The sequence below is a fragment of the Ictidomys tridecemlineatus genome, chromosome 2 (genome assembly GCF_052094955.1).
Source record: "Ictidomys tridecemlineatus isolate mIctTri1 chromosome 2, mIctTri1.hap1, whole genome shotgun sequence".
NCBI classification, from domain to species: Eukaryota; Metazoa; Chordata; class Mammalia; order Rodentia; family Sciuridae; genus Ictidomys; species Ictidomys tridecemlineatus.
In genome coordinates, this window is record NC_135478.1 from 224564632 (window position 1) to 224592610 (window position 27979).

At 48.6% G+C, this 27979-nt stretch overlaps 1 protein-coding gene and 1 long non-coding RNA gene across 3 annotated transcripts; one reads left to right on the top strand and one right to left on the bottom strand.

Annotated features, from left to right (window-relative positions):
• Positions 1-734: 734 nt before the first annotated feature.
• On the top strand, positions 735-8474 carry LOC144375491 (uncharacterized). The gene is made up of 2 exons (XR_013435486.1): positions 735-947; positions 1437-8474. It is a non-coding gene; the product is annotated as an uncharacterized LOC144375491 (long non-coding RNA).
• On the bottom strand, positions 7673-27902 carry Pdia4 (protein disulfide isomerase family A member 4). Of its 2 annotated transcripts, none has more exons than XM_040291297.2 (10): positions 27586-27902; positions 20129-20285; positions 18761-18966; positions 17137-17274; positions 15442-15579; positions 15094-15252; positions 13652-13803; positions 11343-11499; positions 10645-10878; positions 7673-8996 (listed from the first exon to the last, which is right to left on the bottom strand). In XM_040291297.2, exons 1-10 carry the CDS (start codon positions 27671-27673, stop codon positions 8581-8583), a joined length of 1845 nt encoding a protein of 614 aa, XP_040147231.2. In that variant the 5' UTR covers positions 27674-27902; the 3' UTR covers positions 7673-8580. The 2 variants fall into 2 exon arrangements, with proteins under 2 accessions (XP_040147231.2, XP_005326693.2); XM_005326636.5 differs by having other exon boundaries at positions 15359-15564; positions 17136-17274; positions 27586-27900.
• Positions 27903-27979: the final 77 nt, after the last annotated feature.

Here is a 27979-nt window from a genome sequence, read left to right on the forward strand (position 1 = left end):
TTTATGTAACTGCAAAACTTTTGCTTTGTTTGTTCCTTTTTGCAAATGATTTCAAGATAGAAATTAAATAAAAACCCTTATTGTATTAATAAGTGAAGAAAAGAAACACCCCTATTCATCCCAACCCATTTCTTTTCTTTGATCTCTTAGAACGACTATCTTTACCAGTCAAGGCTCTTCAGTATCTATTACCATGTCTTTATTTTGGCCTGTGATGGGTGTCCCCAGATTTGTTGCTAGCTCCTAGGAGGAGGAAAGGGGGGGTAGAGTGGTTTCCTTACTTCCACTTCTTAATCCGATAATAGAAACAGTACTGATACTTGATGGCACTGAGTTTTTAAATGTTCCAATTAAGAATAAAAAGGAGAATCCCTGGAGGGGGCAGCTGGCAAAAGACTAGTCAAGTGCAGTAGTGAGAAGGGGGGAAAGAGTAGAACAAGGAGTTCAATCTGTAACTGACTGTGAACAATCAATTGAGATAACTCACTACCTTCGGACCAGCCAAGTGAGTAGTCCGCTGCAGAAACTAATTAAAGCCCAAACATTTTTACATTTTTAGCTTATGGTAACATTCCAAATAATAGTGTGTCTTAGTCTATATTTACAGTATTTATGCTCTTTGCTCTTCAGGCATTCCCCCGAGTTTCTAGTTATCCATAGGTGAGATGAATATATTTAACAGCAAGAAGAAGGTGCTCATTCTCGCTGAGCATCCTGGGAAAGAGACATGCAAATTTAGCACACGTGACTAGGGAGTCTCTCCGGTCCAGTGGCTCAGCAGCCAGAGTCCAGGAGCGCAGGGGCAACATCTCTAGTGCCAGAGAGGCAAAGCTCTGAGAGACCCAAAGCCCACCCGCATGCAAAGAATAGGAAAGGGACAGGGCGGTCCTTGGGCAGCTGGGTGCTCGGCTTCCATTCGCTCCTGGCGAACGAAGGCCCTTCCTCCCGTGCGTAGCCCCTACTGCAGGGGTGCAGCGAAGGCGGGCAGTGCCCCTGGGGGGCTAGAATCTTCAGGCCCCGACAGAATGCCCCAGGTCCCCCCGCCCCCAGATGGCGGGAAAGCAGAATCGCAGACTGTCCGACTCCTCCCGGGGCCTGGGACCGTACCTGGTGCACGGGGCGCTCAACAAACATCTGCAGAGAAGGAAGCATGAGACTGAGGGACTGAGGGAACGAATCCCCGGAAAACTGGACATAGATAAGTGTCCTGGTGGTCAAGAGAGAGGGACAATGAGAGTCAGCGTTTCACAAATTACGACCACTAAACTGATGTTGCTGTCTAGCAAAATTCCAGAATGGATTAAGAATGAAACAGATATACGTTGGAGCTACCTTTGAAATTAATGAAAAAGTTGCACACCAAAAAATAAGTTAATTTCTTTTGTTTTTAATAGTACAGCTTGATTGTACTAAACTTCTTGCTTACATCTCCTCAGGGTGTCCATCAATACATGGATTTGTAAAATCATGATTCAGATGTACAATGGAAGATTATTCATCATAAAAAGGAATGAAGGTCTGATACATGCAACTGTGTGGTTGACCCTTGAAAACCTTATGGTAAGTGAAAGAAGCCAAGCACAAAAGTTATATATTAAATGATTCAATTTATGGGAAATGTCAAAATAGGACAGTCCATAGAAATAGAGCAAAGGTTGGTGATTGAAAGGCCTAGAGGGGGTGGTTGCTTATGTGTATGGGCTTCCTTCAGAGGTAATAAAATGTTTTAGAAGTGGTGAGTGCACAACCTTGAAAATGTACTAAATGCTTCTGAATTGTACACCAAAATGGTTAATTTTTAAAAATTGGCAAAGACCACCCTAATTTCTTTTCTGAAAATGCTATCACTATCTGTTGATTTGGTCTTCATGGAAATCCTGTGGAGGGTGTAGGATTGGCAATTTTTTTTTCTAGGTTTATGGTTGAGAAAAATGAGGCTGCAGATTTGCCCAGTTGAGAAGCTAAGTGGTGGCAGCTCAGATCACACTATACGGTCTCTTGGTCTCAAACAACAGGTCCCTGATTCCAGGACCAGCCTAGTTTCTCACAACCATCTGGCATTCCTTTGCCCTGTCCTGCTGGCTCAGTGCCCTCCTCAGGAGATACTGTGGCTCTGTGGACAGGCAGAGGAGGCCAAGGGGACTTTGAGGTCATCTGCAGAGGTCCTCCTCCCTTGAGCCACAGTGAGCCCTGTGGTGCTGCAAGGCTGGACTGATCCTTTCCAGGTGTGACCCAGGTAGGATCCCTGCAGAGGGCAGAGCCCGGTGGATGACACAGATTTGCTTCTGTTATCTTAAGATGACAATGGAGGTGCTTTTTTGAAAACCACTACACACTTTCCCAGCGTCCTCTGGAGTCTGGCTGGTGTCTCAAGTCACCTGGTCCGACAAAGTCAGGGTGCAAGCAGACTGGGAAGGTTTGGAAATACAAGAGTGACCCAGCTCTGGCCCCTCACGTGTCTTGGATTGCTCAACCTCCTCATTCATATTTTACCGCCTTGGATCATAGGAAATAGAGGGCCAAAGAGCACAAAAACCTGGGAAGATGGCATTTAAAAATTCTATGATTACAAAAAATAATAAAACAAATCCCAAAAAACAGGTCCAAGGAAGTCAGGGTTTTTCCCATGATGCACTTGAACATCCATCTGGAGATTTGGAGGGAAATCCAGTGAACTGCTTCTGTTTAAGCTCCTCGGGCCACTCAGACCCCAGGGCTCCTGACAGACTGGTGCAGAGGTGAGAGATTCCTCACTTCCTTGATGGAACTGTGGAAGCCCTGGGGGTCTTTTTATTTTAGTATCTTTTATTGTTAACTAGATTTATTTTTGCCACTCTTGCTGAAACTCTGTCCTGTACCATCAGAATTGAGATGCTGGCACCTGCTTGGTTGTGGGGTTTTTGTGGGTTTTTTTTTTGGTACGGGGAATTGAACTCAGGGGCACCTGACTACTAAATCACATTCCCAGCCTTATTTTATATTTTATTTAGAGACAGGGTCTCACTGAGTTGCTTAGTGCCTAATTTTTTGCTGAGGCTGGCTTTGAACCTTCAATCCTCCTGCCCAGGGACACAGAAGCCCGCACCCCATCCCTCCCTGAAGAGCTCAGGCCATGGCTTGGTAGCCTTCTTTTTAATCCCTCAGTACACATAGGGTCCTGGCACTCCTTCCCTGCTGCCCCACCAAGGTGCTGCCGGCCACTCTGGTGGCCTTGGCAAGTGTGCTAATGGCGTTCTCAAGGTACCTTTCCAATGTTCCTGGATACAGTCCGCCACTTCATTTCAACCACTTGTGAAGTCACAAGGGAGAACTTAAAACCTGTTAAACAGCCCTGTTCTGCTTCTCTGGACTTGGAATGGAGTTAGCCTGTCCTGGTCACCTCATGCTATGGCCCGGCTTCCGAGATGTCTCCCACAGATTTCACTCTCCCTTTTAAGGAGCCTGCCTCTGTCCCCACCTCTGTTTTCCTCACTAACAGAGCCTCATGGGACCAAAGAGAAGGACCACAGGTGCCAGCTGGGCCCCTGGAGAGGTCTAAGGGGTATTGTCCCCAGCCTGGCCCTGGTTGGGCCTCTTTTTTCTAAACTACCTTTAGAACCTGGTAGCCATGAGCTGGTAGCATCAGGAGCTTGAACTGGAGGTAGCAAGGGGTCAAGCAGATCTATACCCTAAACTAATTCAGCAATAAAAGGGAAAGCCTCGGAATCTCAAGATTTCTATCCCTTTGTAGGTTATTTATTTTCAGTGCTGGGGATTGAACACAGGGCCTTTTGCATACTAGGCAAGAGCTCTGCCATTGAGCTAAACTCCAGCCCTCTTTGCAGTTTTGAATTCAGTAGTTTCTCCCTTATCTGCAGTTTCAGTCACCTCTAATCAACTGAAATCTGAAAATATCAAATGGAAAATTCCAGAAATAAACAATTTTAACTTGCATGCTATTTTGAGTAGCATAAAATCTCATGCTGTCCCACTCCAGCCTCACCCAGGTCATGGCGTATCCACACTGATACTCTACTTGCCCATTGGTCACTGTTGCCCTGTTGACTGGCGTGGTTATCACAGTGCTAGGTTCAAGTAACCCCCATTTCACCTCACCCCATCACATAGGCATTTTACATCTCATGTCATCAAGAAGGATAAATATACTATATTTTGAAAGACTACATTCATATAGGTTATAGTATGTTGTTATAATTGTTCTATTTCATCATTAGTTGTTTCTTTTACTGTGTGTAATTTGTAAATTTTATTAATAGTCATGTACGTGTAGGAAAAAACCACAGTACACTCTAGGGCTCATTACTATCCAGTTTCAGGCATCCACTGGGGGTTAGAACATGTCCCACAAGGACGAGGAGGAGCTGCCAGAGTTGGAAGTCCTGTGCTTCGGGCAAGCCCATCTCTCCTCCAGGACTATCTTTAAAAGGAGAGTTGGAAGCATCAAGGCTTTAGAAGGTACAGGAGATCCAGGGGAGTGTGGGCAGCTGACTGTGCCCCAGGAGACTCCTGTAGCTCCTATTTAATTCAGTCTTGTGGTGAACAAAAGGCAATTACAAAGAAAATGGCCACATAGGAGGAGGCACAGGGGTCTCTGTGGGGTGTGCCTAGGGAACAGAAAGGGCTTGACCAGGACAGGTCCACTGGGCACGGTGTTGAGGTGACCAAGAGATGGTGCCTCTCTGCCTGACCAGGCAGCCATTCCTGTGTTCAGATGTGATTGAAGCAGCCCAGGTCCTCAGGAAGCCATCAAATGACCTGACAGTCACCAAATTCCAAAGCCAGACAGACCTCTCCAGCTCTCTAAGGGAAGGCCTCAACTGCTAAGGGCATCCTCTCCTTGGTTTGTTCCTTGTGATCAAAAGTATGTGTGTGTGTGTGTGTGGGGGGGGGGTGTGGATTTGGCTGAGGTCAGAAGTTTCCAGCTGAATGCAGTCCTTTATTGCCTTCTCTCTGGACCATAGTGTGTTTTGTTTTTTTGGTGGTGCTGGGGATTGAACCCGTGGCCTTGTCAAAGGGACAAGCACTCTACCAACTGAGCTACATCCCCAGCCCTGGACCACATAGTGTTGATAAAGCAATTTGAATTGATCTGGTGTTTTGTAATCTGGTTGATATCCATAAAAATGCCTGATTTTTCTTGAAAAATCAGACATGACCACAGGCCCAGATTCCCACAGGCAGCACTGCCTCCTCTAGGGGGCACGTGGGACCTCAGGTGCCCCCTGGTCACCAGCACTTCCTTTTGTTTTTCCTTGTTACCTTGTCTGTTACTCTGGCCTTGAAGGTCTCTTAAATCTTGAGGCAGCCTCAACTCTCTCTGCTCTCCAAGTAGGAGGCTTCTGCAGCAAGAGGGAGAGGGAGAATCCAAAGGCCTCCATTTTCCACCTAAGAGGAGCCCAGTGTTTTTATATATATGAGAAAACTCTGAGGCGAGCTTGAGTCCCATTTGATCCCTTCTCCAGGCCCAGCCGCCACTTCCTGGAACCTGTTCCTCCCCCACTCTAGCCTCTTGGTAACCTAAGACCTGAATACCCTGAACCCGGGTATTGTGCACAGCCAGTGGGGAGGAGAGGACTCCCCAAGGACCTGGAGTCTTGGCAGTGATCCATTTAAAGGTGTTCAGTGACCATGTGCCCAGCACAAGGGGTCCTCCTGCCTCTCCCCTTTCTTCCCAGTTCTGTCTGGTGCAGTTAGCACAATGTGAGTGCAGCTGCTCTACCTTACTCCCTTAAAACAGATTCAGAGTTCCTCTTTGAAATAAGACCCAATCACTTACTTCTTAGAGATCCCTCTCTTAGTATGCCACGAGGATGAAATTTCAACTTGAGCTTTGCTGAGGACATTTACACCATAATATCTGCCACACATTTAGGGAGATGCGGTCCTGGGGAAAGAATTCTGGTTCTGACTTCCCAATTTACAGACCAGTGGTTTGGGGGGAATCAATTTCTCTGCCCTCTTCCATTTCTCCAGGGTGAAGGTAGCAAGACCTGTTTGCCTGCATTTCAGGGGCCACATGTGGGGGCACCTGGGAGTGGGCCCCGAACTGAGGCTGTGGGCTGACTCAGTAGGCCAGGGCTGGCATCAGGAATCTGCCTTTTATACACCTCTGTGTACCTTGTGTCTGCAGTGCTAGGTCAGTGGCCAAGGCTGGCCCCTCAGAGCAGGCAGGAGACGGCAGTGAGCAGCTGCAGCAGGGGGAAGCCTTCAAATGCGGCAGTGCAGGGCTCTGTGGGCTTCAGGTTGCGGTCTGATGTTCTGTGCCTCAGTGCTCTCCAAGCAAGGGATTCACTTCACTAACTCAGCACATACTAGGTTAGAATAAGACCATTTACAAGAGGAATTGTGCCTTCTTTGACTGGAACTCCAAGTCTGGGACCCGGCAGCTTCATGTGACCGTGAGCCAGCTCCACCCATGGGTACCACATAACCAGGATCACACTAAGCCCCATGCACATGTATCTACTTCAGCTTTACAAATACTCTGTGAAGGTTGTAGCTTTATTTCACAGATGGGAAAATAAACTCAAGAAAGCTAAGTAACTTGCCTAAATTCACATAGTTCAATAGTACAACCAGCTGGGATTAAGGCTTTGGTAAACAATAGATGCCCAGTCCCTCATATCCAGTAGGCACCCAACTGATTCATGTTGAAAGTTTCATAATTAAATAACAAACCACCTCAATTCAAGCAAGGCTTATCAGATCCACTCACCTAACCTCAGTATCTGATCAGCCTCAGAATCCTAGAGATCCTGCCCCCTGGGCCCTGGAAGAGGAGTCTGCCTATGCCTACAACACTGATTTACTCCTGTTTCTAGAATATAGTGCGTATGTGACTCTCCTGACTGGTTCAGTAGGACCAGCTGGCCTGAAATGCTGCATTTCTGAAAACCAACCAGCCATCTGAAGTGGAGGTCCAGGACCTAGCCCTGTTTTCTGCCTGGCTCCAGCCAATCATTGCTGAGTTTCAGATTAAGCCATGTCAGAAAGGCCCCCAGACCTCAGCTGAGCAGAGGCCACCTCCTGCTGGCACAAGTTGGGGGCCCTGCAAGGGCAGGAGCCACTCTGCTCCCCTGGGACAGTGCCGAGTGACTTTCCCTCCAAGGACAGGTCTCTGGACACTCACTTCTGTGCCAGTCCTACAACCCTGAGGCAGCCCAGCCCAGAGAAAAGCGGGGCAGCAGGCTCATGGCTCTGGAGACCTGGACAGTCTCTGCGCCCATCCACACACTCAGTCTGCCTCAGCCAAACAACTGAGCAACAGACAACTTGAAAAAGCCCAGCTTCCTGTGAGACCTGCCTCCTGCCCCCGCCCTCCACCTGCCATCAGCCCAGTCACTGCTCAGAGAGGTGCCTCTCTAGTTTCTGTCAGTCAGAAGGTAAGCACCAGGGTGGAGGGGATAGAGTGGGGAGATGGAGAGTCTCCCCAGGCCTGAGAGCACCCTCTCCTTGCCTGCCCCTCCCCAGCGTGACAATCTGCCACTGCTCACCTATTTTAAGCAATGAACCCTCTTGCCCTAGGACAGGGTGGCCCCCTTGGGGTTTGAGGGTCAGGTGAGATAACATGTACTCGGCTGGACAGCCCATCCACCAGGTGCAGGCTCCATCAAACCATTCAACCCTAATGCTTGCAGAACAGAGAAGGTATTTTCTAACAGAGTTACTCAAGTTAATTTTTAGTGACTTTTTAATCCCATTATGCAACCCAACCCCATTTCTCTTTTGATCCTGGCGACTGGCCCCAGAGGTGCTTTACACTGCACTATAGCCCCAGCACCTCTGTCCCGGGCCTTTTAAAATTTTCTATTTTGAAACACAGTCTCACGGAGTTACCCAGACTGGCCTTAAACTTGCCATCCTACTGCCTCAGCCTCCTGAGTTGCTGGGATCACAGGTGTGCGCCGCCTGACTATATCCTACTTTTTCTACGACCTCAAAGTGTCTTGTGTCCAGGGACACTTCTGCTCCATCAGAGGGTCTGAGTTGGGGATGGGGCCATGATCCTCCAACCGTGGCCCAGGCTGTGACAGGAGGTGGGACAGTAGGATGGCAATGTCCGTACAGTGCCACTTGCTGGACTGCAGGCTGCTGGGAGGTCAGGCTGGAACATTGTTCTGGGCAAGTGCTTGGTGACAGCACTCACTTCTGTGCCAACACAGGAAGAAAACTAAAACATACCAACAGTCACATCTTAAACTAACAATTCCTCAAACATGATAAAAGGCAAGCTCGACATGATTTGGCAGTTTTTTTGAATCTTTAAATTAAAAAAGAAAACATTCTCACAGAGATTCAACTATCTGCTTTGAGAAAATGTTAAAAGAAAAAAAAAAATCAGACCCCAAATGATAAAAATAGATGTATCCTCCATAGAAATCTGGCCTAAGCTACTGCATTCATGGCTATTCAGTATTCTGAGCACGAGGTGACATATCAAAGTATAAAAAATAAAAAAAAAAAAAAAGAAAAAAGTTGAGATACCACCATTACATTGATGGCCTTGGCCTCAAGGCTTACTCGGTGGCCACTGGCCACTACAGTGTCTAGCTCCTCCCACCCTCTGCAGACTTCCAGCCTTCAAAGGTCTTCCTTGGTCCTGCTCCATTTTGTGGTATGTTTGTCTATAAATTTGCTTAAATGTTCCAGGTCTCGGTTTCCACCCTCAAATTTAATTGGGTTCTTTTTGTCCTTTCCAGGAGCAAAGTAGATGGTGGGGAAGCCATCCACCTTGTAGCGGTCACTGGCGATGTCATTGGAGGTGGCGTCCATTTTGGCGATGACCAGGTTCTTCTGGTTCTTGTACTTCTTGGCCAGGCTAGTGTAGACAGGCTCCAGCTGCTTGCAATGCCCACACCAGGGTGCGTAGAACTCGATGAGCACGTCCTTCGAGGGGTCCATCACGATGCTGTCGAAGGTCTTCCCAACAACCACCCTGACAGGCCCCTTGTTGTTCTTGGGCACCGGCTGGGATTTGATGACTGGCTTTAGTTTCCCTGCCAAGGAAAGCCAAGCCCGGGAGAAGGGTCAGTGCTGAAGGACCCTGGCCCCAGCAGCCAGGCAGCTCAGTGAGCAGGAAAGGGTGAATACTGCTGGTGGTCAGTCACACTACTAGGGACAGGAGGACCTAACCCCCAAACCTGACCCCAGCAATGGGCGCTGCTATAGTTAACACGTATCTCTTATTCCCCTAGACCCAGAACAAGCCAGTGAAGGTGCATGTCCACCCTACCCCAGGCCTAATGGGCCACTAGGCCTTATCCATTAAGAGTATCCAGAGATGCTGCCCAGTGCAGAGGAGCTACAGAGCACTGGCACTGAGGACCTGAAAGCCACACAGGGAGCAGTATGAAGAAAGTGGACAGGTTCCCTGGTGAGCCACCATCCTGTGGCTGGGATTGGGCAACTCACTCAACATATCAATCAAGAACATCATTTAGACTTCAAATTAGGTTTTCTACACACATGAAACTTATTCCTAAATCCAAAAGCTTATTTTAAAGAGTTTCTAGAGGGGCTGGGGTTGTGGCTCAGTGGTAGAGCACTCACCTAGCACGTGCAAGGCCCTGGGTTCGATCCTCAGCACCACATATAAATAAGTAAATTCAATAAAAATATTGTGTCCAACTACAACTAAAAAATAAATATTAAAAAAAAAAAAAAAGAGGGCTGGGGATGTGGCTCAAGCGGTAGCGCGCTCGCCTGGGATGCGTGTGGCCCCGGTTCGATCCTCAGCACCACATACAAACAAAGATGTTGTGTCTGCCAAAAAATAAAATAATTCTCTCTTAAAAAAAAAAATAAAAAAGATTTTCTAGAAAAGGCTTCTTAAAATTTCCAAGGCCCACCCAATTCGGATGTTTCTAGCCTCTCTTCTCCAGATCCAGGAGGGAAAACCAAGGTCAGGCTCATTAGAACAAGTGGCTGACAAAAAAGAGGCTCTGAAGTCCCCAGAGGCATTACCTGAATTCATCTTTCCAGGCTGCCTCTGCGTACCCCTGCTCAAAACCTGACTTTTAGCTTCTGGAGGCTGATGCTAAGTAAGCCCTAAGATGCTCTCCCAAATCTTGCTTTTGCATCTAAAGCAAACAATGGAAGAGGGCTGGGGATGTGTCTCAGTGGTAGAACACCCGCCTAGCCTGAATGAGGCCCTGGGTTCCACCGCCAGTACAGCCAAATAAATAAAGTTCTCTTGTTGCCAGGCATGGTGACACACCTTGTTATCCCAGCTGCTTGGAAGCCTGAGGCAGGAGGATCCCAAGTTTGAGGTCGGCCTCAGTAACTAGGCCCTGTCTCAAAACAAAAAGGGCTGGGGATATAGCTCAGTGGTATGAGCCCCTGGGTACAATCCCCAATTTAAAAAAAAAAAAAAAATTGCCAAAAGAAAAAAAAAATCAAAAACAAAACCCTCCCAAATGTTCCAAAACTTCTATGTGTTCTTGGTGTCCTGGTGTTTAGGTCACAGCTGGTCCTTCCCCAGACAAGGAAGTCAGGGAGCGAGCGAGCGGGATTGGGAATGGGAATCGGAGTGGGCAGAGGCTGCCCGTGGACTCTCCTGGCCTCTTGCGCATGTGCAGCATCGGACACCCCACGGCTGCCCAGGTTCTGTGTTCCACCTGAGGGGAGAGCTCAGCCCCAGCTCACCTTTTTTAAAAGCTGTGATAAACTCCCGCAGGGTGTCAGAATCAAACTCCTCTGGCTCCATGGCAAACTTCTTCCCATTCTCATCCAGGATGGCCACATTGACGTCCTCCCCACTCTCGCTGAGCCCCAGGTCCTTCACCTCTGTGGCGTAGTCCTCCTCATCAGCAATGGCAAAGGTGTACTCAGGGAAGTCCTTAGCCACTTCCAGGACTTTGTTTCGCCAAAACTGAGTAGCTGAAATGGACCAGGCTGTGAGCTGATTGGCTGGCTGGGCACCTATATCTAGCTTAGAGCCTGAGGTGACGTTTAAGACTGTCACTAACACTCTCTGACAACACACAAGCCCCAGATACACCTCAACTGGAGAAAAAGCAAACCTGAAAGAGCGAGCCCCACTGTGGGCAGGTGGTCGGGGGCTGCAAGCCCAGCAAGCCCCAGAAGACCCGTGCCCAGATGTCACATCAGTGTCTGGAGCCAAGGTGGCCCAGTCCTGACTGTAGCCTCACCTCCAAGAGGGTGCTGGCCCCAATCGACTATGCTCCCTTCTTGCTAGAAAGAGAAGGGAAAGGGAAAGTGACCCTGAAGACACTGAAGCCCTTAGTAAAAACTACATGTGCACCATTAACCTGCGAGGCCTAGGCCAAGGCAGGATTCTGAGTGAGCCCTATGGCTCCGGATGGGTCTGGCAGGTCCCTCACCAGCTCTGTAATCAAAGCTGAAGTCCACGCTGTAGTAGACAACCACCAGGGGGCGCTTGGTGTACCGCTTGGCATCGTTGGAGGTCTTGCGATGGCCCACCAAGGGCAAAGCGTGCTTCACCACATGGTCCTGGATGGCTGACACCTCAGTGGAACCCTGTTTTGAAGAGGCCACAGGTAAGAGTGGCCCAACAAAAAAAGGGATTAGCTAGCATATCTTTTACTGTCACTGCTAACAGATGTTTGTCTTAAAGAGCTTCTGCATGGGGGAGGGGCAGTGGTCCTTGGATCAAACACTCTGGGTTTGTCCCCATTCAAGCATACCCCAGTAACTGCCTGCTTGTCAATACTAGTGCACTTCTCAGGCAAGGCCAGGCCCAGTGAGGAACTTTTCAAGAAAGGTGTGGCTCTCCAATGACAACAGCCACCAATATGATCTGATAGTGCAGAACTTTCCATCTTCAGCTCAATTATCTTCACAAGAGCCTATGAGATTCATCTTATATTTGGCAAGATGTAACCTCAGATTAGAATGTGGAGTCAAAGCTGTGTGGGGGTGAGGTGCTCAGCGGCTGAGACTACCCCTATTCTCTGGGACATTGTGCCTGCAGACAGCTCAGCACTGTGGCCTTTAAGGATGGCTTGTGAAGTTTCCCAGGTGGAATGTCTTGATGACATTTACATGGTATCTGTGACTAGCTGGGCACAGTGGCAGTTGCAATGAAGACACAGCTCAGACTGGGTGTCTCCAGGTTCTCAGTGAGGACTTTCCCTTTTTACTGGGCCCTTCATAGATATCACCCTCACAACAAACAGAGGTGGGCACTGCCATGTCTACTTGATAGCTGGAGAAGCTGAGGCACAACCAGTTTGCCCGAGGTTGTACAGATAGGAAGTGGTGGGTGAACCCCATGGACCCACAATTCCCACCTGGATGGGGTGGCCAGGGAGGGGTCCTTAGTGACGTTGAAGGACAGGAGGGCCTTGCCAGGTGGGAAAGGGCAGAGACAGGGTGAGGTGCCCAGAGGATCTGGTCTGATGTACTGGATGGGTGAAATGTGCTGGAAAAGCAGGAAAGGAGTGCTCTGGAGGGGATCCAGGAGCAGAGCAGCAGGGACAGGCTTAGCAGACTAATCACACTGATGAAGCTTTCTGGGGTCAAGAACCCCTTAAAGAATGTACTAAATGCTAAAGACCCTTTCCTGGGAACATGCATGACCACATAGGGCTATATGCCTGATTCCTGGGGTCCACACCCGCCTAAAGGGTCCCTCTTTCCATGGGGTGCAGGTCTCTGGATGAAAGGAAGAGAAGTGGGAGGGAAGAGTCACAGCAGCTGTCCCAAGTTCAGGGAAGAGGGTCCTGAGCCTCATGTGGGTTGAGAAATGGATGGGGTGGGCATGCAGTCTAAGAAAGGAACCAAGGGATCTGAGGATAGGGGAGTACGAGGAACCAGACAGACTCAGGACAGTCGCAGCCTCTCTGGGCTCCGTCATACCCCAGTCTCTGTGGCTGCTCCCTACATGCTTGCTCACCTCGCCTTGTTCTCTCCTCCTTTAGGACCTGAGAGCCTAGAGCCTAATGAGAAAGGTGCATGGGGCCAGCTCAGCCCAGAACACCTGCACTCCATCTTGCTGTACTTCAGCTGCTGTGGGCCCTGGGCAGGAGCACGTGCTCTGCTCGCCAGTTTCTGCTAATTAAAAGCTTCAGAGCTGCCATCCTCTCCAAACCAGATCTATCTGCAGAAACCTGGGGAATGCCGAGCTGGACCCAGGCTCACCCTGAGCTGGTAAGCCACCCAGAACTATATGGTAAAAAACTTTTTAGTTAGATTAGCATGCAAAGAGGTAATACATGTGCCAAGTTGACCAGCTCCACCCAGGGAAGGGGAAGGGCCCACTGGGCATGACAGCCTCGGTACCCAAACCACCTCCCAGCAAATAAGGCTCAATTCTGCCCCAGCACATCCAGACCAAACCCACCATTGCATGGGCACCAAAGGAGATAAGAGCCTACCTGCCAGGAGGTATAGAGAGAACAACTGCTTTGGCAAAAGCAGAAGGAGCCTCACTGGGGCCTTAGGTCTTATGACCTGCCAGGTATGTGGTGCCCCAGCCCCATCCCTCCTGCAAACTTGGTCCCTGAGCCACCTGGCTGAGCTTCCCACCAGTGCCTTCAGGCCAACAGTGGGGTGGGAAGAGCGGGCTGGGAAAGGCACTCCAGATGCAGCGAACAGGGCAAAACTCCTGCCATGCTTCCAACCCCAGATGCTCATGCCTGCTGGGTGCCCAGGCAGAGCCCCTGCTCACCTGCACATCCATCACGTGGCTCCTGGGCTCATATTTGGACTGGAATTTCTCAGGCTGCATTACGACCAACTTCCCCAGGGAAACTTTCAAGAACTTAGCTATTTCAGTGCTGAAAGTGTGGTGAAATTTGTAATCTTCTCTCAGGTTGTTGGCTGACAAATTAACAATACAATAAAATGCAATTTATTAAACTGCTAAAATGAATGAAGTTTAATTCGTTACCCATACCAGCCAAAGCAAACACCCTAAAAAACGTGACTAAACCAAAAAATTCTGTGGACAATACCTGAGCTTAAACCCCACCATCCGTGACAAGGAGCAGCATAGCAGCACTGAGGCCAACAGCATGTCACATCTGTGTGCAGTGCAGCATCACACATGCCTAGGACTTTACACCGAGTTTCCACCTGGGGTTCTTGGTGGGGGTTTCACCCTAGCCTCCTAAATGGGGAGCTGCAGCCTGAATGCAGTTCATTAGCACTCAGCAAAAGCCCTGGGGAGGCTGGGGTTCCCCCTGCAAGTTTCTTCCTAACTGACAAGTCTAGAATGAATGGCAAGGTTACCTAACCAACAAAGACTGAGGAAGCATGAATCAAATTTAGTTCTACTCTAAGTTTTATTACAACATTAATCCACTCAATGTATGCATACTTGTTATTGTGCCATGGTGAGTTTTGAATTTAAAAAAGATGATAATAAGCACTTGGAAGTAGAAAACCAAGCTGCCTGAGATATGGAGGGGAGAAGGCCTCAGGAAAGTAGTAAGGATGGAGAGGAAGGCCTGTATGTGGTCCCCAGGCACCAGGAGCCGGGCCTCGGCAGAATGGATTTCAAGATGTGGTGATGCCACCTGTCCCCACCCTCATAGAGCATGGCTGCTGACAGCTGTCTACCATCACTTCACTACTCAGGACAGCAAGACTGTCCTGCGGTGCCATCTGGAGCGCACTTCATATTGCCAGGCACTCTGTAAAGCACTTCATCTACATTTTTCCAAATGATCTGACAACTTCTGGGGGAGTAGTAAAGATGACAGCCTTGGACCTGTGGCCACGGTGTTAGTAACTTGAACCCAGGTCTGAGGCCCTTGCTTTATGGTCAGAGCCTTCCCTCCTACAGAGGGGTAAGGAAGAGGGAAGGCAGACACTTGGATGAGTATGATGTGCCCTCCCCTCTGCTCAGAGGCCAGGGGGATGATGGCACAACTAGTTTCCTCCATTTAGTATGTGATCCTACCATCCATGTGCAAGGAAGGCCAACCAACCCAGCCCCAGCCCCAGGTGGAAGGCTCATTCCCACATATGCTACCCCAGTCAACCATCCAGCCATCTCCTTTGTGATGACCCTTGAGTTTTGTACAAAACACACTTTGCTCATTTTGATAGCCCCGATCTCCTGGAAGGGCTTATGCATGCTGTTCAGCACAGCAGGCCAGTACTTACCAGCATCCTGATATTGCTGGTAGGCTGGGTCACTTTCTCCCTGAAAGACCCCAATGATGACAACATCGTCCCCATCCTTCAAGAACTCCTGGACCTGCTTCAGGGTTGGAACCTCCTTGGAGGGAGGCCCGGACTGCTCAATCATGTAGTCAACAATCCCTGGGGAGAAAGCACACACCTGAGGAGGGGCTTTTGGAGTGGCCCACACTACCCCTCTATCATGGGGCTCGCCCCACCACGGGGTGGGGAAAGGACGTGGCCGTACCATATTTCTCTCGTGGTCCATTGTACTCAAAAGGCCTTCCCTTGCGGAAAATTTTCAAGGTAGGGTAGCCAGAGACATCAAACCTCTTAGCCAGGTCCGTCTCTGCAGTGGCATCAACTTTTGCCAGTGGAATTGGTGGGGAGTGCTTGCTGAGCTCCTTGGCGGCCTTCTCGTACTCAGGGGCAAGTTTCTTGCAGTGTCCACACCTGCCAAGGGGAAGCCAGTTCTGTCAGGGGCCTGCCCCAGTGTGGACTCAACTCCCAGCTAAATGAGGTGCAGAAACTAATCCAGTGTACCCAAGCAACTCAGGTGCATCCAGTAAACCTCAGAATGTCTCCTAGGTGTGGGCACTGAGCCAGGGCCCTGGGAGAAACCAGGAGGTGAAGATGTGAGCTTCCTGCATGGCATCTGTGAACCAGAGTGTGCATGCGGGACGAGGTAACGACATCAGAGACATGGAAAGGATGAAGAGTGTGACCAAGCAAACCAGGGCAGGAGAAGACAGGCATGAGTCAGAGGAACTCAGGCTGCTGTGTGAAACTCAGCCCGTCTATACCACATGACCTGCCAACACCTGCGTAGCCAGGGCCTCATGTGTTACAGGCTCTCGATCCTCAGTTAAACACTGTCTTGCCCTGGCCTTTAGGACACCCAAAAAACCTGAAGGATTGCCCCTGCAACATGGAAACTATTTGCAAGTAGAAGGATAAATGTCCTCCAAGGTATCAAAAACCAAACAAACCGCACCACATACACCCAGCACGGGCAACGGTCTGCTGCACCTGGCTCCTGAATGGCTGCAAATCAGAATCCCTAAAACAACCCATAGGTGCAATGTCCGGTTGCTCTTCCTCTTCCCACTCCCCAACCAAGCCAGGGCCACTTCTGTAGCAGGACAAGGGCCAGCATCTCCCAGCATCACTGGAGGGTTAAGGGGGCGAGGGTCACAGCCTGCCTGCTCACCAACCAAGGCATTTCTTCCCTTCTTCCCAATTTGTTTTCCTCTGTATTCTCACTGTATTTGCACATCCCATGACTAGGTGCAGTGATTTTTCCTACAGAACCCAGAAAGTCTCAATTTAGAGCTTGGGAGCCCTGGCCCTTCACTGTGCACCAGGCACAGCCTCCACCTGCTGATTCTAGGCACACACACTTCCTCTCCCCATCAACTCCCTGGAACTCATCCACAGAACAGCCACTTGAGGCCACTCTTCTTGGCCTGATAGTCACTTTCCTGATTTGCCATTTATTGGCCTCTACCCTGATCCACAGGACATATCCTGACAACTGTTAGAACTGCTCGAGAATCAGAAGCACTGATTGACCCATGACAAACTCACCAAGTGCCTCAGGTCACCTCCTGAGAAGGCCAATGGCCCTCTTGCAGGAACACTCATTCACCTTTGAAAAGTCTTCCTTCCGATTTGCTCTGTCCACTTTGTCGCCCCATCCTATTTCCTGGGATATCCTTATAATTGGTCATGCCCCTTCCCCACCCCCCATGAAGCCTGATGACAGCAGCCACTTTGGTCCACAAGCTTTTGGGAACCTCACTGATCTGCTGCCTGAACTCTCCCCCACTTTCTTTCTGGTATCTCTTTCCTTGATTACCTGTTTCCTTCCATACTCACTCCCCTGGTGGCACCGTTATGAACTCCCCTCTTCCAGAATACCTGGTACCTTGGCCTCCACCTGCACTGCACCCTCCACCCAAGCCCAGCAGGGTGTTGAATAAATCAGCATCTTAGTAGCACGAAACTGAAGACCCCCATCTCACCATGGGGCATAAAACTCCACCAGAATTATGTCTGCATCATTCACGACTTCATCGAAGTTCTCTTTGGTCAACACAAGTGTGACTTCTGGGGGAGGTGTCCAGTTGGGTTGGGAGACTTCTCTGACCTTGGCAACAATTTCTGAAATAAGGGGAACAAAAAGAAAAAGACTGAGCACACGGAGACCCAAGCTGCAGGTTCTTACTTCACCTCCCCGCAGAAGCAGGTAGAGAAGGAGTAAGTGGCAAGGGGAGCAGGAATTGTGTGACTTCCTGAACTCTGATGGCATCTCTAGCCAGGGCCACTTTCACAGTTTTGAGAATGCAGTTGAGTCAGCGGGTCTGTATCCCAACAACCATCTGGGACATTTCCACTGCCACAACCGGACCTGAGCCTTCTCTAGAAGGCAGGCGACCTACTTGATGTATGGTCTCATTTTCTCCTGGACTGTGTACCAACTGGTTTTGGTCAAATATGCTTATTAATAGAATTCTGGGAAATCCCCTAAACATGTACAGGCTGTATATGTATTTAATCATACATATCTAGCACTAGTATATTACATGCATGCCAAAATGTTTGCAAGAATCAAGAAAAATATAAAAGGAGCAATAGCCCCTGTCTGCTCAGGGTATACTGGCATCCCCTGAGAAGGCTTTTTAAAAAATGCTGTCTGTGGCTTCATTCCCCAGAAATGTAGTCAACAGCTACAGCTGGTCACAAGACTATGTCCTGACAAAAAACTTGCCAGGGCTGGGGAGGTAGCCCAGGAGCAGAACAGAGGGTCTAGACGGTCTAGCATTTGCAAAGCCTTGGGTTCCATCCCCTGTATCACAAAAATCAAAAACCTCTGAACCTTCTTCAATGTTCTCTCCACCATTCTACATGCAGAATGGAAAATGCAGCAGCATACCGTTTTAGAAAACTGATTACAAGAGAGATATGCCACTGGGTACGGTGGCACAAACGTAATCACAACAATTTGGCTGAAAAGGGCTAAGGATGTAACTCAGAGGAAGGATGTTTCTGGGTTCAGTTTCTGTGTTCAGTTCCTAGTACTACCACCATCACAAAAAAAAAAAAAGAAAAAAAGTAGTATGCCCCTGCTAAGGAAACCACATTTTTCATCTGTTTATTCATTTCATAAAACTTCTGTAGTGCCTCATGTGAGCAAGCAGGTACCCAACAGGTCTGAATGCAGATGCTGTTGGAGACTCCTGGAACTGCACTCTCTGTGCATGGCTTTGCACCACAGCCTGTGAAGCCCTCCCTGGACACTCCTGAGAAGTGCCAGTTACTTGGCCTACCTTGGGCCTTACCAAATCAGAAACTCAGGCTGGGGCCAGCCACCTGTCTGAGCCAGCCCTCCAGACGCATGCTACATACCAAGGACACTGCTCTGAAACACCACTGGGATTGGGGCCTCTGGTGTCATTTCTAATGTTCCTGCTCCAGATCTTGGCTGCCATGATTTGGAATGTGAAAACACCTCTCCCACCAACCTCACTTACCCCAAACACTCCAGCAGGCTGGTGCTCCTGGGGGAGCCAGTCCCAGGACACTTGCCCTTCCTCCCTTGTGACCACCCAAGTGTCTGCTCCCCTCACTGTGCTTAGTACTAGCTCACCTTCGTGGGTCCGGGAGCCATCATAGTCCACAGCCTGGCCCTTCTTCAGAATCTTGATGGTCGGATAACCACTCACATCAAACCTGCTAGCCAGCATGGATGCTGAGGTGGCGTCGATCTTAGCAACTGCAATGGGAGGATCATTACTCTTCAAGGTACTAGCAATCTTTTCATATTCTGGAGCAAACTGCTTGCAATGCCCACACCTAAGAATTAGATTGAGGGAAGGAGAAGCAGGTTACTGCACCATGCAGATGCAATCCAACGTCACCACACACACACACACACACACACACACACACACACACACACACACACACACACAAATGGGGGCTAAGGAAATATCTGCAGTTAAGAGGAATGACTCCACATAACACCATGGGGAGGCAAAAGAGGCTTTAAGTCAAGCAGATCTAGGTTTGAATTCCAGCTCTGCCTTGGCAAGTACTCTCAACCCAAATGATCCCTTCTGTTTACAGTCAGCCCTCCACATCCACATGGTGCACATCCATGAATTCAGCCAACTGTGGATCAACAATAAAAACCCCTGCATCTGTACGGAACAAACAGACTTGTCTTCTTATCACTATTCCCTGAACAATGCAGCGGAACAACTACTGATGTAGCACTTATTTTGTGTTACATATTGTAAGTATTAATCTTCAGATGATGTACACACCTGTGATCCCAGCTACTCCATAGGTGAAGCAGGATCAAAGGTCGAAGGCCAGCCTAGGCATCTTAGACTCTCAAAAATAAAATAAAGAAGGCCGGGTGTAGCTCAGTGGCAGAATACTTGGTTAGCAATGTGTGAGGCCCTGGGTTCCATCCCCAGTACCACACACAAAACAACCCCGAAATACAAGAGGATATGCAGAATCACACACAGTCACACCACTTCATATAAGAAACCGGAGCATCTGTGTATTTTGGTATCTGTGAGGGACGGTGGAGGCTAGATTAGTCCCCTTGGAGTCCAAAGGACAACTGTAAAAGTCTCAAAGTTTGGGCCAGTGATCCCTTTCAGAGGGTCTGTGAAGTCAGAATCCCTGAAGACACACTGAGAATAAGGTAGGGTTTTCCAGAGGCTACCTGACTTACAGAAGGAAGACGAGAACCAGAAGGTACAGCACCAGGAGGGGTGAGATGAGAAAGGAAACGGGGTGCCTGTGTCCCTTAAAAAAATAAACCACGAGTCCTACAGGCCAACAGCCCAAACTTAGGGCAGCCACCAGAACCCCGCGGAGCCTGCCTTCCCTGAGGCTGCCATGAGGCTGCTCAATGCCAACTGGCAGAACGGAACCGGGGTCTGGACAGCAGTGAGGGGAGGGCCTTCTGCACTGAGGCCGACTAGCCGTGGGTCCTTACCATGGCGCGTAGAATTCCAGCAACACCGTGTCTTTATCAGCCACAAAGTTATCAAAATTCGCATCATTCAGGACCAAGACACCATTTTCTTCCTTAACTTCCAAGTCTTCTTCCTCCTCCTCTTCATCCTCAATAGCATCTTCTCTTTCGGAAGCATCTGAGTGGAAAATACTGGTGAAGAAACTGATGACTCATATTTTCAAAACTTTCTTAGAACCCCAAAGCCTCCAAATGTGTCATGAGTTCTGTGCAGCCAGAACCTCCTCACCCCAGCAATTCTGCTCTGGGTCTGCACACTATAAGGCTTTTATTATTATTATTATTATATAAAGAGCAAATGCCTCAGAAAGGCTTGGGGGCAGGATGAGCCCCCTCCAAATGCAAAGCCCTCTTCCTTGCTCTGCTTTCCACCAACAGGGCCTTGATGTAACCTGCCTGGCCCCCCCCAAATAGTAGAAATGGGAAATAGGGACTCTTTCTTGACTTTTCACCCTGGAGGATTAGTTCTGTTTCTGAAAAGGGTGACATTTTACCTCAGTCAGATAACAAATTACACCTCTGCTTAGAAGCAAAGTTTTCTTCTTGGAGTGCAGGAAACTGAGTAGAATCTCCAAAGTTTGATTTTTTGCCAAACTAGAGACCCAAGTGTTTGTGAAACTCCAGTTGTTTTTTAATTTTCAATTTTTTTGTAGTTGTAGGACAGCATGCCTTTATTTTTATGCAGTACTAAGGGTTGAACCCAGTACCTTACACATCTAGGCAAGTGCTCTGCCCCTGAGCTACAGCCCCAGTTCCCCCAGTTCTAATTGACCAGCTTTTCATAGCAGCAAATGGAACTGAATGCAACAAGCACAATAATTTCACTAACTCCAAGGCCAGAATATTTCTAGAGGCCAGTGCTTTTCTGGAGTTACTTCTCAGGAGCTCAATCAACAATGCTAGCTACTTGGGGCTGAGGGTGCACTCAGGGCCTGAAAACCGTCAAGGGACTGGGACTCCTGGGACCTGTGGCCTCTGCTAAGCCAGTGTTGGATCTGCAGCTGGGACAGTGGGGCCCTGCACTCGCTGCTCCCACATGGCCCATAATACCTCGCTTCCCAGCATACTCAGATGTTCTGGAGAATGGGGGTATAGCTCTCATCATTATTAAAATCTATAATCTAGATGGTACATGGTGTAATCCCCGCTACCCAGGAGGTTGAGCAGGAGGATGGCAGATGAGACCCTGTCTAAAAGAAAGGCAGACAGACTAGGGATATAGCTTGTGGTAAAGCATCCCTGGGTTTAAAAAACAAACAAAATACCAATCTGCAGGGATGTTCTGGAGCTTCTCTGCCCAGTTACAGAATGGAATTTACTAGCTTGCAGAAGAGAAGACTGGAGAGAAGGCATTAGGGAACTTCCTCCTCCTCAGGCTAGGAGCCTCAGAGGACAGGAAGCAGAACTGCAGAGTTTGCTCAGTCACACAGGTGGAAGGGAAGATTCAAGTGTATGGCGAGGGCACCTGAAACACAACCACAAAGGCTGATCTTTTCAGGGTGATTTTACAAAAAGCATGTGCAAAGGTGTTTTCTGGCTATGCTCTGAAGAAAGCAAGGAAAGCCTGAAGTAGACTCAGCACTCCTAATGAGAGGCTCCTGATTAAATGGGGCAACCTGTTTAACATTCAAAAAAATGAACTATATTTTCCTTTTAAAGGATAACAAAGTGAAAGAACATTCCCTACATAATTAAGCACTCTCCACTGCATTAAGGCATGACCTTCGTTCCGTTCCTCCCACAAAACCCCAGAGTTGATTTCTCTGCAAATTGAGAAAGGGCTAGAAACAGAGAACCCAGGGTGTCCCATACAGGTGCTCTACTACTGAGCTACACCACCAGTCCCTGGCTCTATGATCCCATTGTTATGGTTTGGATGTGAAATGTCCCCCAAAAGCTCATGTGTGAGACAATGCATGAAGGTTTAGAGGAGAAATGACTGAGTTGTGAGAGACTTAACCCAAGCAGTGAAAAGTCCCCTGATAGAGATTAAATGAGTGGTAACTGAAATGGTAGGGTGGAGGAGGTGGGCATTGAGGGCTTAGCTTTGGGGTATATATTTGTATCTTGCAAGTGAAGACCTCTCTTTCTGCTTTCTGGTCAACATGTGAGCTGCTTCCCTTCGTCACAATCTTCCTCCATGATATTTTGTCTTACCTCAAGCCCAAGGAATGGAGCCTACTGTCCATGGACTAAGACCTCTGAAACTCTGAGCCCCCAAATACTTTTCCTCCTGTAAAATTGTCCTTACAGGTTCCTTTAGTTATAGCAACAAAAAAGCTGACTAAAACAAAAATTGGTACCCAAAGTGGGGTCATATAACCTGACCCTGTGGTTTAGAAGCTTTTGAAGATTTTTGAAATTCGTGGAAGGAATTTTAGAAAGGTTAGCCATGCAAGCTAGCAAAGCTTTAGACTGTTGTAAGTGGATTTTTTTTTTTAAAACATGTAAGTTTCAAAGCATCAAGTGAACCCCTGTTTCAATTTTAGTCAAACTTTTTTTTTTTTAAGAGAGAATTGTAATATTTTAGTTTTTTTTCGGCGGACACACCATCTTTGTTTGCAAGTGTGCTGAGGATCAAACCCACGCCACACGCATGCCAGGCGAGCACGCTACCACTTGAGCCACATCCCCAGCCTGTAAGTAGATCTTAATGGGCAATTCTGGTGGGACCGCAGAGAACCAGAATGCCAATCTGACTGTGGACAGTAAAGAGTGGGTTCATGAGGTTTCAGAGGAAAAGGACCCTATTGGAACTTGAACTAGAGGACATTCCTATTATGTTCTGGCTAAGAAGTTGTCCACATTTTGTTCTGTGAGGCCAATTTTAAAAGCAACAGACTTCTTAATGTGAAGAAGTTTCTAGACAGCATAGCATTCAAATGGTGGCATGAATATTGCTGGTGGCTTTTACCCAAGTTTATTATGATATTAAGGAACAGAAAGCAGAAATTTTAAAACTTGGATTTGAAAGGTGGGAGTAAAACTGGGGCTAAGAAAGTTGCAGTTAATAAAGACATTACTGCGACTAAAGAAATGCTAGACTTTGCCCAGAGACCATCAGAAAGATGGTTTGAGGGCATCTCAGGAATTGGCAAGACCACATCCATCTCAGATTTAAGCGAATATTAAATAAAAATTCTATCAAGACGAGTGGGGCACCTTATTTGCACAAGTGGGGCAAGGAAGTTTTTTTTTTTTTTTTAAAGAGAGAATTTTTTTTAATATTTATTTTTTTAATTTCAGCAGACACAACATCTTTGTTTGTATGTGGTGCTGAGGATCGAACCCCGGCCGCACGCATGTCAGGCAAGCGCGCTACTGCGTGAGCCACATCCCCAGCCCACAAGGAAGTTTTTTTAATGTGCTCAGCCACCCAGAGGATGCTGCACTCGGAGGATGCTGCAGCCAGTGTCCCCGAAGGCTTTACCACTGCTCCAGATGGCAGCAGACCTCGGCATCAATCATGTGGTGCTGGTTCTTCAGGAACGCAGGATACTTGAGTTAGGGGGTCACGGAGGCTTCCACCAAGATTTCAAAGGAATGCCTGGGAGGCCAGACAAAGTGCAGCAGGGTCAGAGTCCCTACGGACATCCCCTGAGAAGTCAAAGTGTGGAGATGTGAGGAAGAAGCTGAAGCTCCAGTGGAGACCCCAAGATTAAGAAATGCCAGTAACGTAGTCCGTCTGCCAAGGAAAGCTGCAGGAATCCAGCAGAAGCAAGCCAACAGAGAGGGATGCGGACAGCAACCAGTACATCCACAGGGGAGGAGCCACACAAGCCCTTTGGAGAAAACATCACACTGCCATGTGCTCCAGATGCTGGACATGGAACTACAGTACTTGTTTGCCCAGCTGGACTTCGGTCTTGCTTTGGCTCTATCTGTACTATTTTTCTGAATGGAAATGTTTACTCTGTACCTTTATATATTGGATATTTGTACACTTTCTTTGATCTTTACAGGAGCTCATAATGTGAGTTTGCCCCAAGTCTCAGAGAGTCTTCAGACTCGGAACTAAATTATTCTGCATTGTGAGATGGGCATGAGATTTTGGGGGCCAGGGGTGGAATGCTATGGTTTGGATGTGAAGGGTCCCCCAAAAGCTCACATGTGAGACAATGTATGGAGGTTTCGAGTCTTAAACCCAATCAGTGAACTGATCCCCTAACGGAATTAACTAAGTGGTTAACTGAAGGCAGGTAGGGTGTGGCTGGAAGAGGTAGTCACAGGGTCCAGCATATCTTGTGTACATATCTGGTGAGTGAAACCTGTTTCCTGATCATCATGTGAGCTGCTTTCCTTTGCCATCCTCTTCCTCCATGATGTTCTGCCTCACCTCCAGCCCGGAGGAATGGAGCCTGCTGTCCATGGCCTGAGACCTCTGAAACAGTGAGCCCCCAAGTAAACTTTTCTTCTTCTAAAATTGTTCTTATGGGGTCTTTTAGTTACAGCAACAAATAAGCTGACTAAAACACCTGTCGACTAGAAATCTACATATCCCTGCAAGCTAGACACATCATATCCTAATGGGGACACTACTTTTCACTGGACTTCACTTTTAAATTTGGGCATTCTAAGATAGAACACCCATTGAAACATTCCAGCACCACCTGAAGTAGTCTCCTAGCATGAGGTAAACGACGCCTCCTACATTCATCTCCACCTCGCTCACCCTACAGGAGAAAGCCACTCCTGAAACAGGGGGATCCAACCAGGTGGCTGAAATCCCCTTTGACTCCTACCAAACACACCTGAGGACAACTTTGCATCCCTCCTCTGTCCAGCCTAGATGCAGGCAGCAACCACAAGGATGCCCTCACTCTACCTCCTCAGCTGGCCAATTCCAGTTTCCACCAGGGGCACACCTGTAATAGCTGCACAAACGACCATTAAGCCAACACTTAATGGTTTATAGTGAACAAGAAAAGGACAAAGTTGTTATCGGAATAGGGATCAAATCATTATCACTGATATTAACTACGTGCCAAGCACTGTGCCAAACTCTTTAAAAGTTTCTTCCCAATACACAAAGTTTAAGGTGAGACCATTCTGGTCTTCCACTTTTTTGTGGGGTCATGGTTTTAGAGGTCTCAATCCACAGGACAGCTCCATTCCTCAGGGCTCGAGGTGAAGCAGGACATAATGGAGAGTGTGGCGGAGGGAAGCAGCTCACATCAAGGTGATCAGGAAGCAGAGAGAAAATCCACTCCCCAGATACAAACATATACCCCACAGCCACACCCTACCCACCTCCAAGTTACCTCTCAGCTAATCCCTATCAGGGGATTAAGTCACTGAGTTACTGGGTTTAGATTCTTACAACCCAATCATTTCTCCTCTGAACCTTCTTGCATTGTCTCACACTTGAGCTCTTGGGAGACACCTCACATCCAAACCATAACACCACTGAACTACATACATCCTTAGTTCTTTTTGTTCCTCATTTTGGGACAGTCTTGCTAAATTGCTGAGGTTTGCCCCAAACTTTTAATCCTCCAAATCAGCCTCCCGAGTCATTGTGATTACAGGCATGCACCATTATTTTAGCTGGAAGAGTGCAGGCAACTTCTAATCCAAAACATGGAAAGCCCTGGCACCTGAGGCTTAGACCAGATGGCTTAAGTCTATTTAGCAACCACACTGGGGGATGGGACATTTAGGTGCCCAGATATCACTGTGGTGATGAATCTAAAATGTGAGAGAAACCAAAGAAAGGCCTAAAGATTTCGAGCCTGGCATAGTGGTGCATGGCTATAATTGCAGTGATCTGGAAGGCTAGGACAGGAGGATCACAAATTCAAGGCCAGCCTCAGCAATTTAGTGAGATTCTGTCAGTTGGAACATTGGAGGTACTACAGACCATAAATCTGTTGACCACGTCATTTGTGAAAGGATATGAAAATTAAGGGCTAGTGATGCCCTCAAGGATAAGAGGGAGTCAAGGAGAAAGCCAGAAGGATATGCCCTTGATCAGGATGTCCCCAGAAGCAACTGCTTCCCAGGGACAATACAGCACTAGTGATTTATAACCCCACAGTATAAACTTGATGGTCCCCAAAGTCCTTGAAGTCCACCCAAGTGTGTGCCACTCTCCTGGGCCTCTCAAGAATCCGCCCAAAATCAGTGGATCGAAATATAGACAATGCTACTGTACTTTCCAGCTAGGTTCCCAAAAGTATCCAAATGCAAAATTTACTATGCCTCTGAAAAGTGAAAAACTTGTTTAAAATACAGACTCAAGGGCCTAACCCCACTATGTATTTAAATAAGCACCCAAGTGATTTGGATAAAGTTGCCAAGACACACCTGTAGGCAGTACTGATTCCTGGTTCCTTTCAGCAGGTGTTTTTTTCCACTGAGTCTGGGTTTTACTTCCTTTTCTATTGGGCAAAGACTTTTGAATCTGACCCACACAGAAGTTACTCAATTTATTTGAAAAAGTCTAAAGTTCACGTTTCCCCAACACACTAATATTGGAAAAGCGGGGTTATTTATATTGGAATAAACTTAGCAGGTAAAAAAAAAAAGGACACAAAGGAAGAAGGTTAAGACCAATAATAAATGCCCAGCTCTCTAGGAATTGTAACGAGTACTTCTTAATTTTCAAAGTTCTCTTATGTTTGCAGGTAGCTGATTTCAAAGAAAAATGCAGGAACATGATGAGGCTCCGTACCCTGTCCCTAGCAGAGTGCGGGTTTCCAGGGTGGGGACCACACAACCCAGGCTCGACTCCTCCACCACAGACGGGCACATACTGGGTGCTGAATAAATGCTGAGAAGAGAGATGAGGTCTCCTCTTTATACGGAAGACGCAAATCTCCCTTTCACCTTCAAACCAGAACCCGTGCATTCATTATTTCCAAATCTACAGAGAACATTTTTAAAGAAGATGCCTGCTGCCCGCGGCTGCCCCTGCGAGCTCCCACGAGCGTCCTCCCGCCCTCGCATCTTCTCTAAAACCACAGTTTGGACACTGTGGACCCCCTTCTTCCCTCACAATCTCTGGGCGTGTGCGTCTGGAAGTTTTAATAAGTTCCACGATCCTCCTTTCAGGGCAGAAGACAGTCAGCTTGGACCTAAGAAAATCTGAGAATGAAAACGAAGGAGCCTTGCAAAGAAGCCTGTCTGTACCCCGTTCTGCGTCCCAGACTCGGGTGGCAGGGACTCCCAGCGAGTCGGAGCTCGTGGGCCCTGAGCCTCGTCCTCTTGGTCGTCTCCACTGAGAGATCCCCAAAGCCGTCCAGCACCCCTTTCCTTCCCCTGAAAGCCCAGCAAGTCCGCACCGCGAGCGACGGCCGTCCCTACATCTGCAGGAACCTGCGCGAAGCCCGGCGGGCCACCAGGTCTTACAACCCGGGCTCCCACGGCTTCCAGCCTCGCGGACGCACGACGCCCTCCCCAGCCAGGCCGCCGCTCACCTTCGTCCGTTCCCTCGGCGCTGGCCGCGGCCAGCAGCTGCGCCAGCGCCAAGAGCAAGACGAGCAGGCAGGCTTTTCGGAGCCTCATGGCGGCAGCAGCGGAGCGCGGCCTCCAGGCGCCGGCAGCCGCGGAGCACTCCCAGACTAGCCCAACGACAGAGGAGCGCAGCAAACACTCCAGGAAGTCCTCCCAGGCAAATGACCGGGGGCGGGGAAGCCGTCGGTAGGCCAATCCCCGCGCGCGGCCGGACGCGCAGGCAGGGCGCCTCGCTGCGTTCCACCTTCTCCCCCGCCCAGGCTCAGGCCGCGCCGGCGCGCCCCTGGAAGCGCGTTTAAAACTCCGAGCCCTAACGTGAGGTGCCCCCTTCTGATTGGCTGCGCGGCGGCCACCAAT

Excerpts from the sequence above, each read along its gene's own strand:
- Pdia4 (XM_005326636.5), bottom strand. The coding sequence starts at position 27,673 with ATGAGGCTCCGAAAAGCCTGCCTGCTCGTCTTGCTCTTGGCGCTGGCG. Across the intron at positions 18,967-20,128 it reads CTGGAATTCTACGCGCCATG|GTGTGGGCATTGCAAGCAGT; the intron begins GTAAGGACCCAC and ends TCTAATTCTTAG. Across the intron at positions 8,997-10,644 it reads TATCACAGCTTTTAAAAAAG|GGAAACTAAAGCCAGTCATC; the intron begins GTGAGCTGGGGC and ends TTTCCTTGGCAG.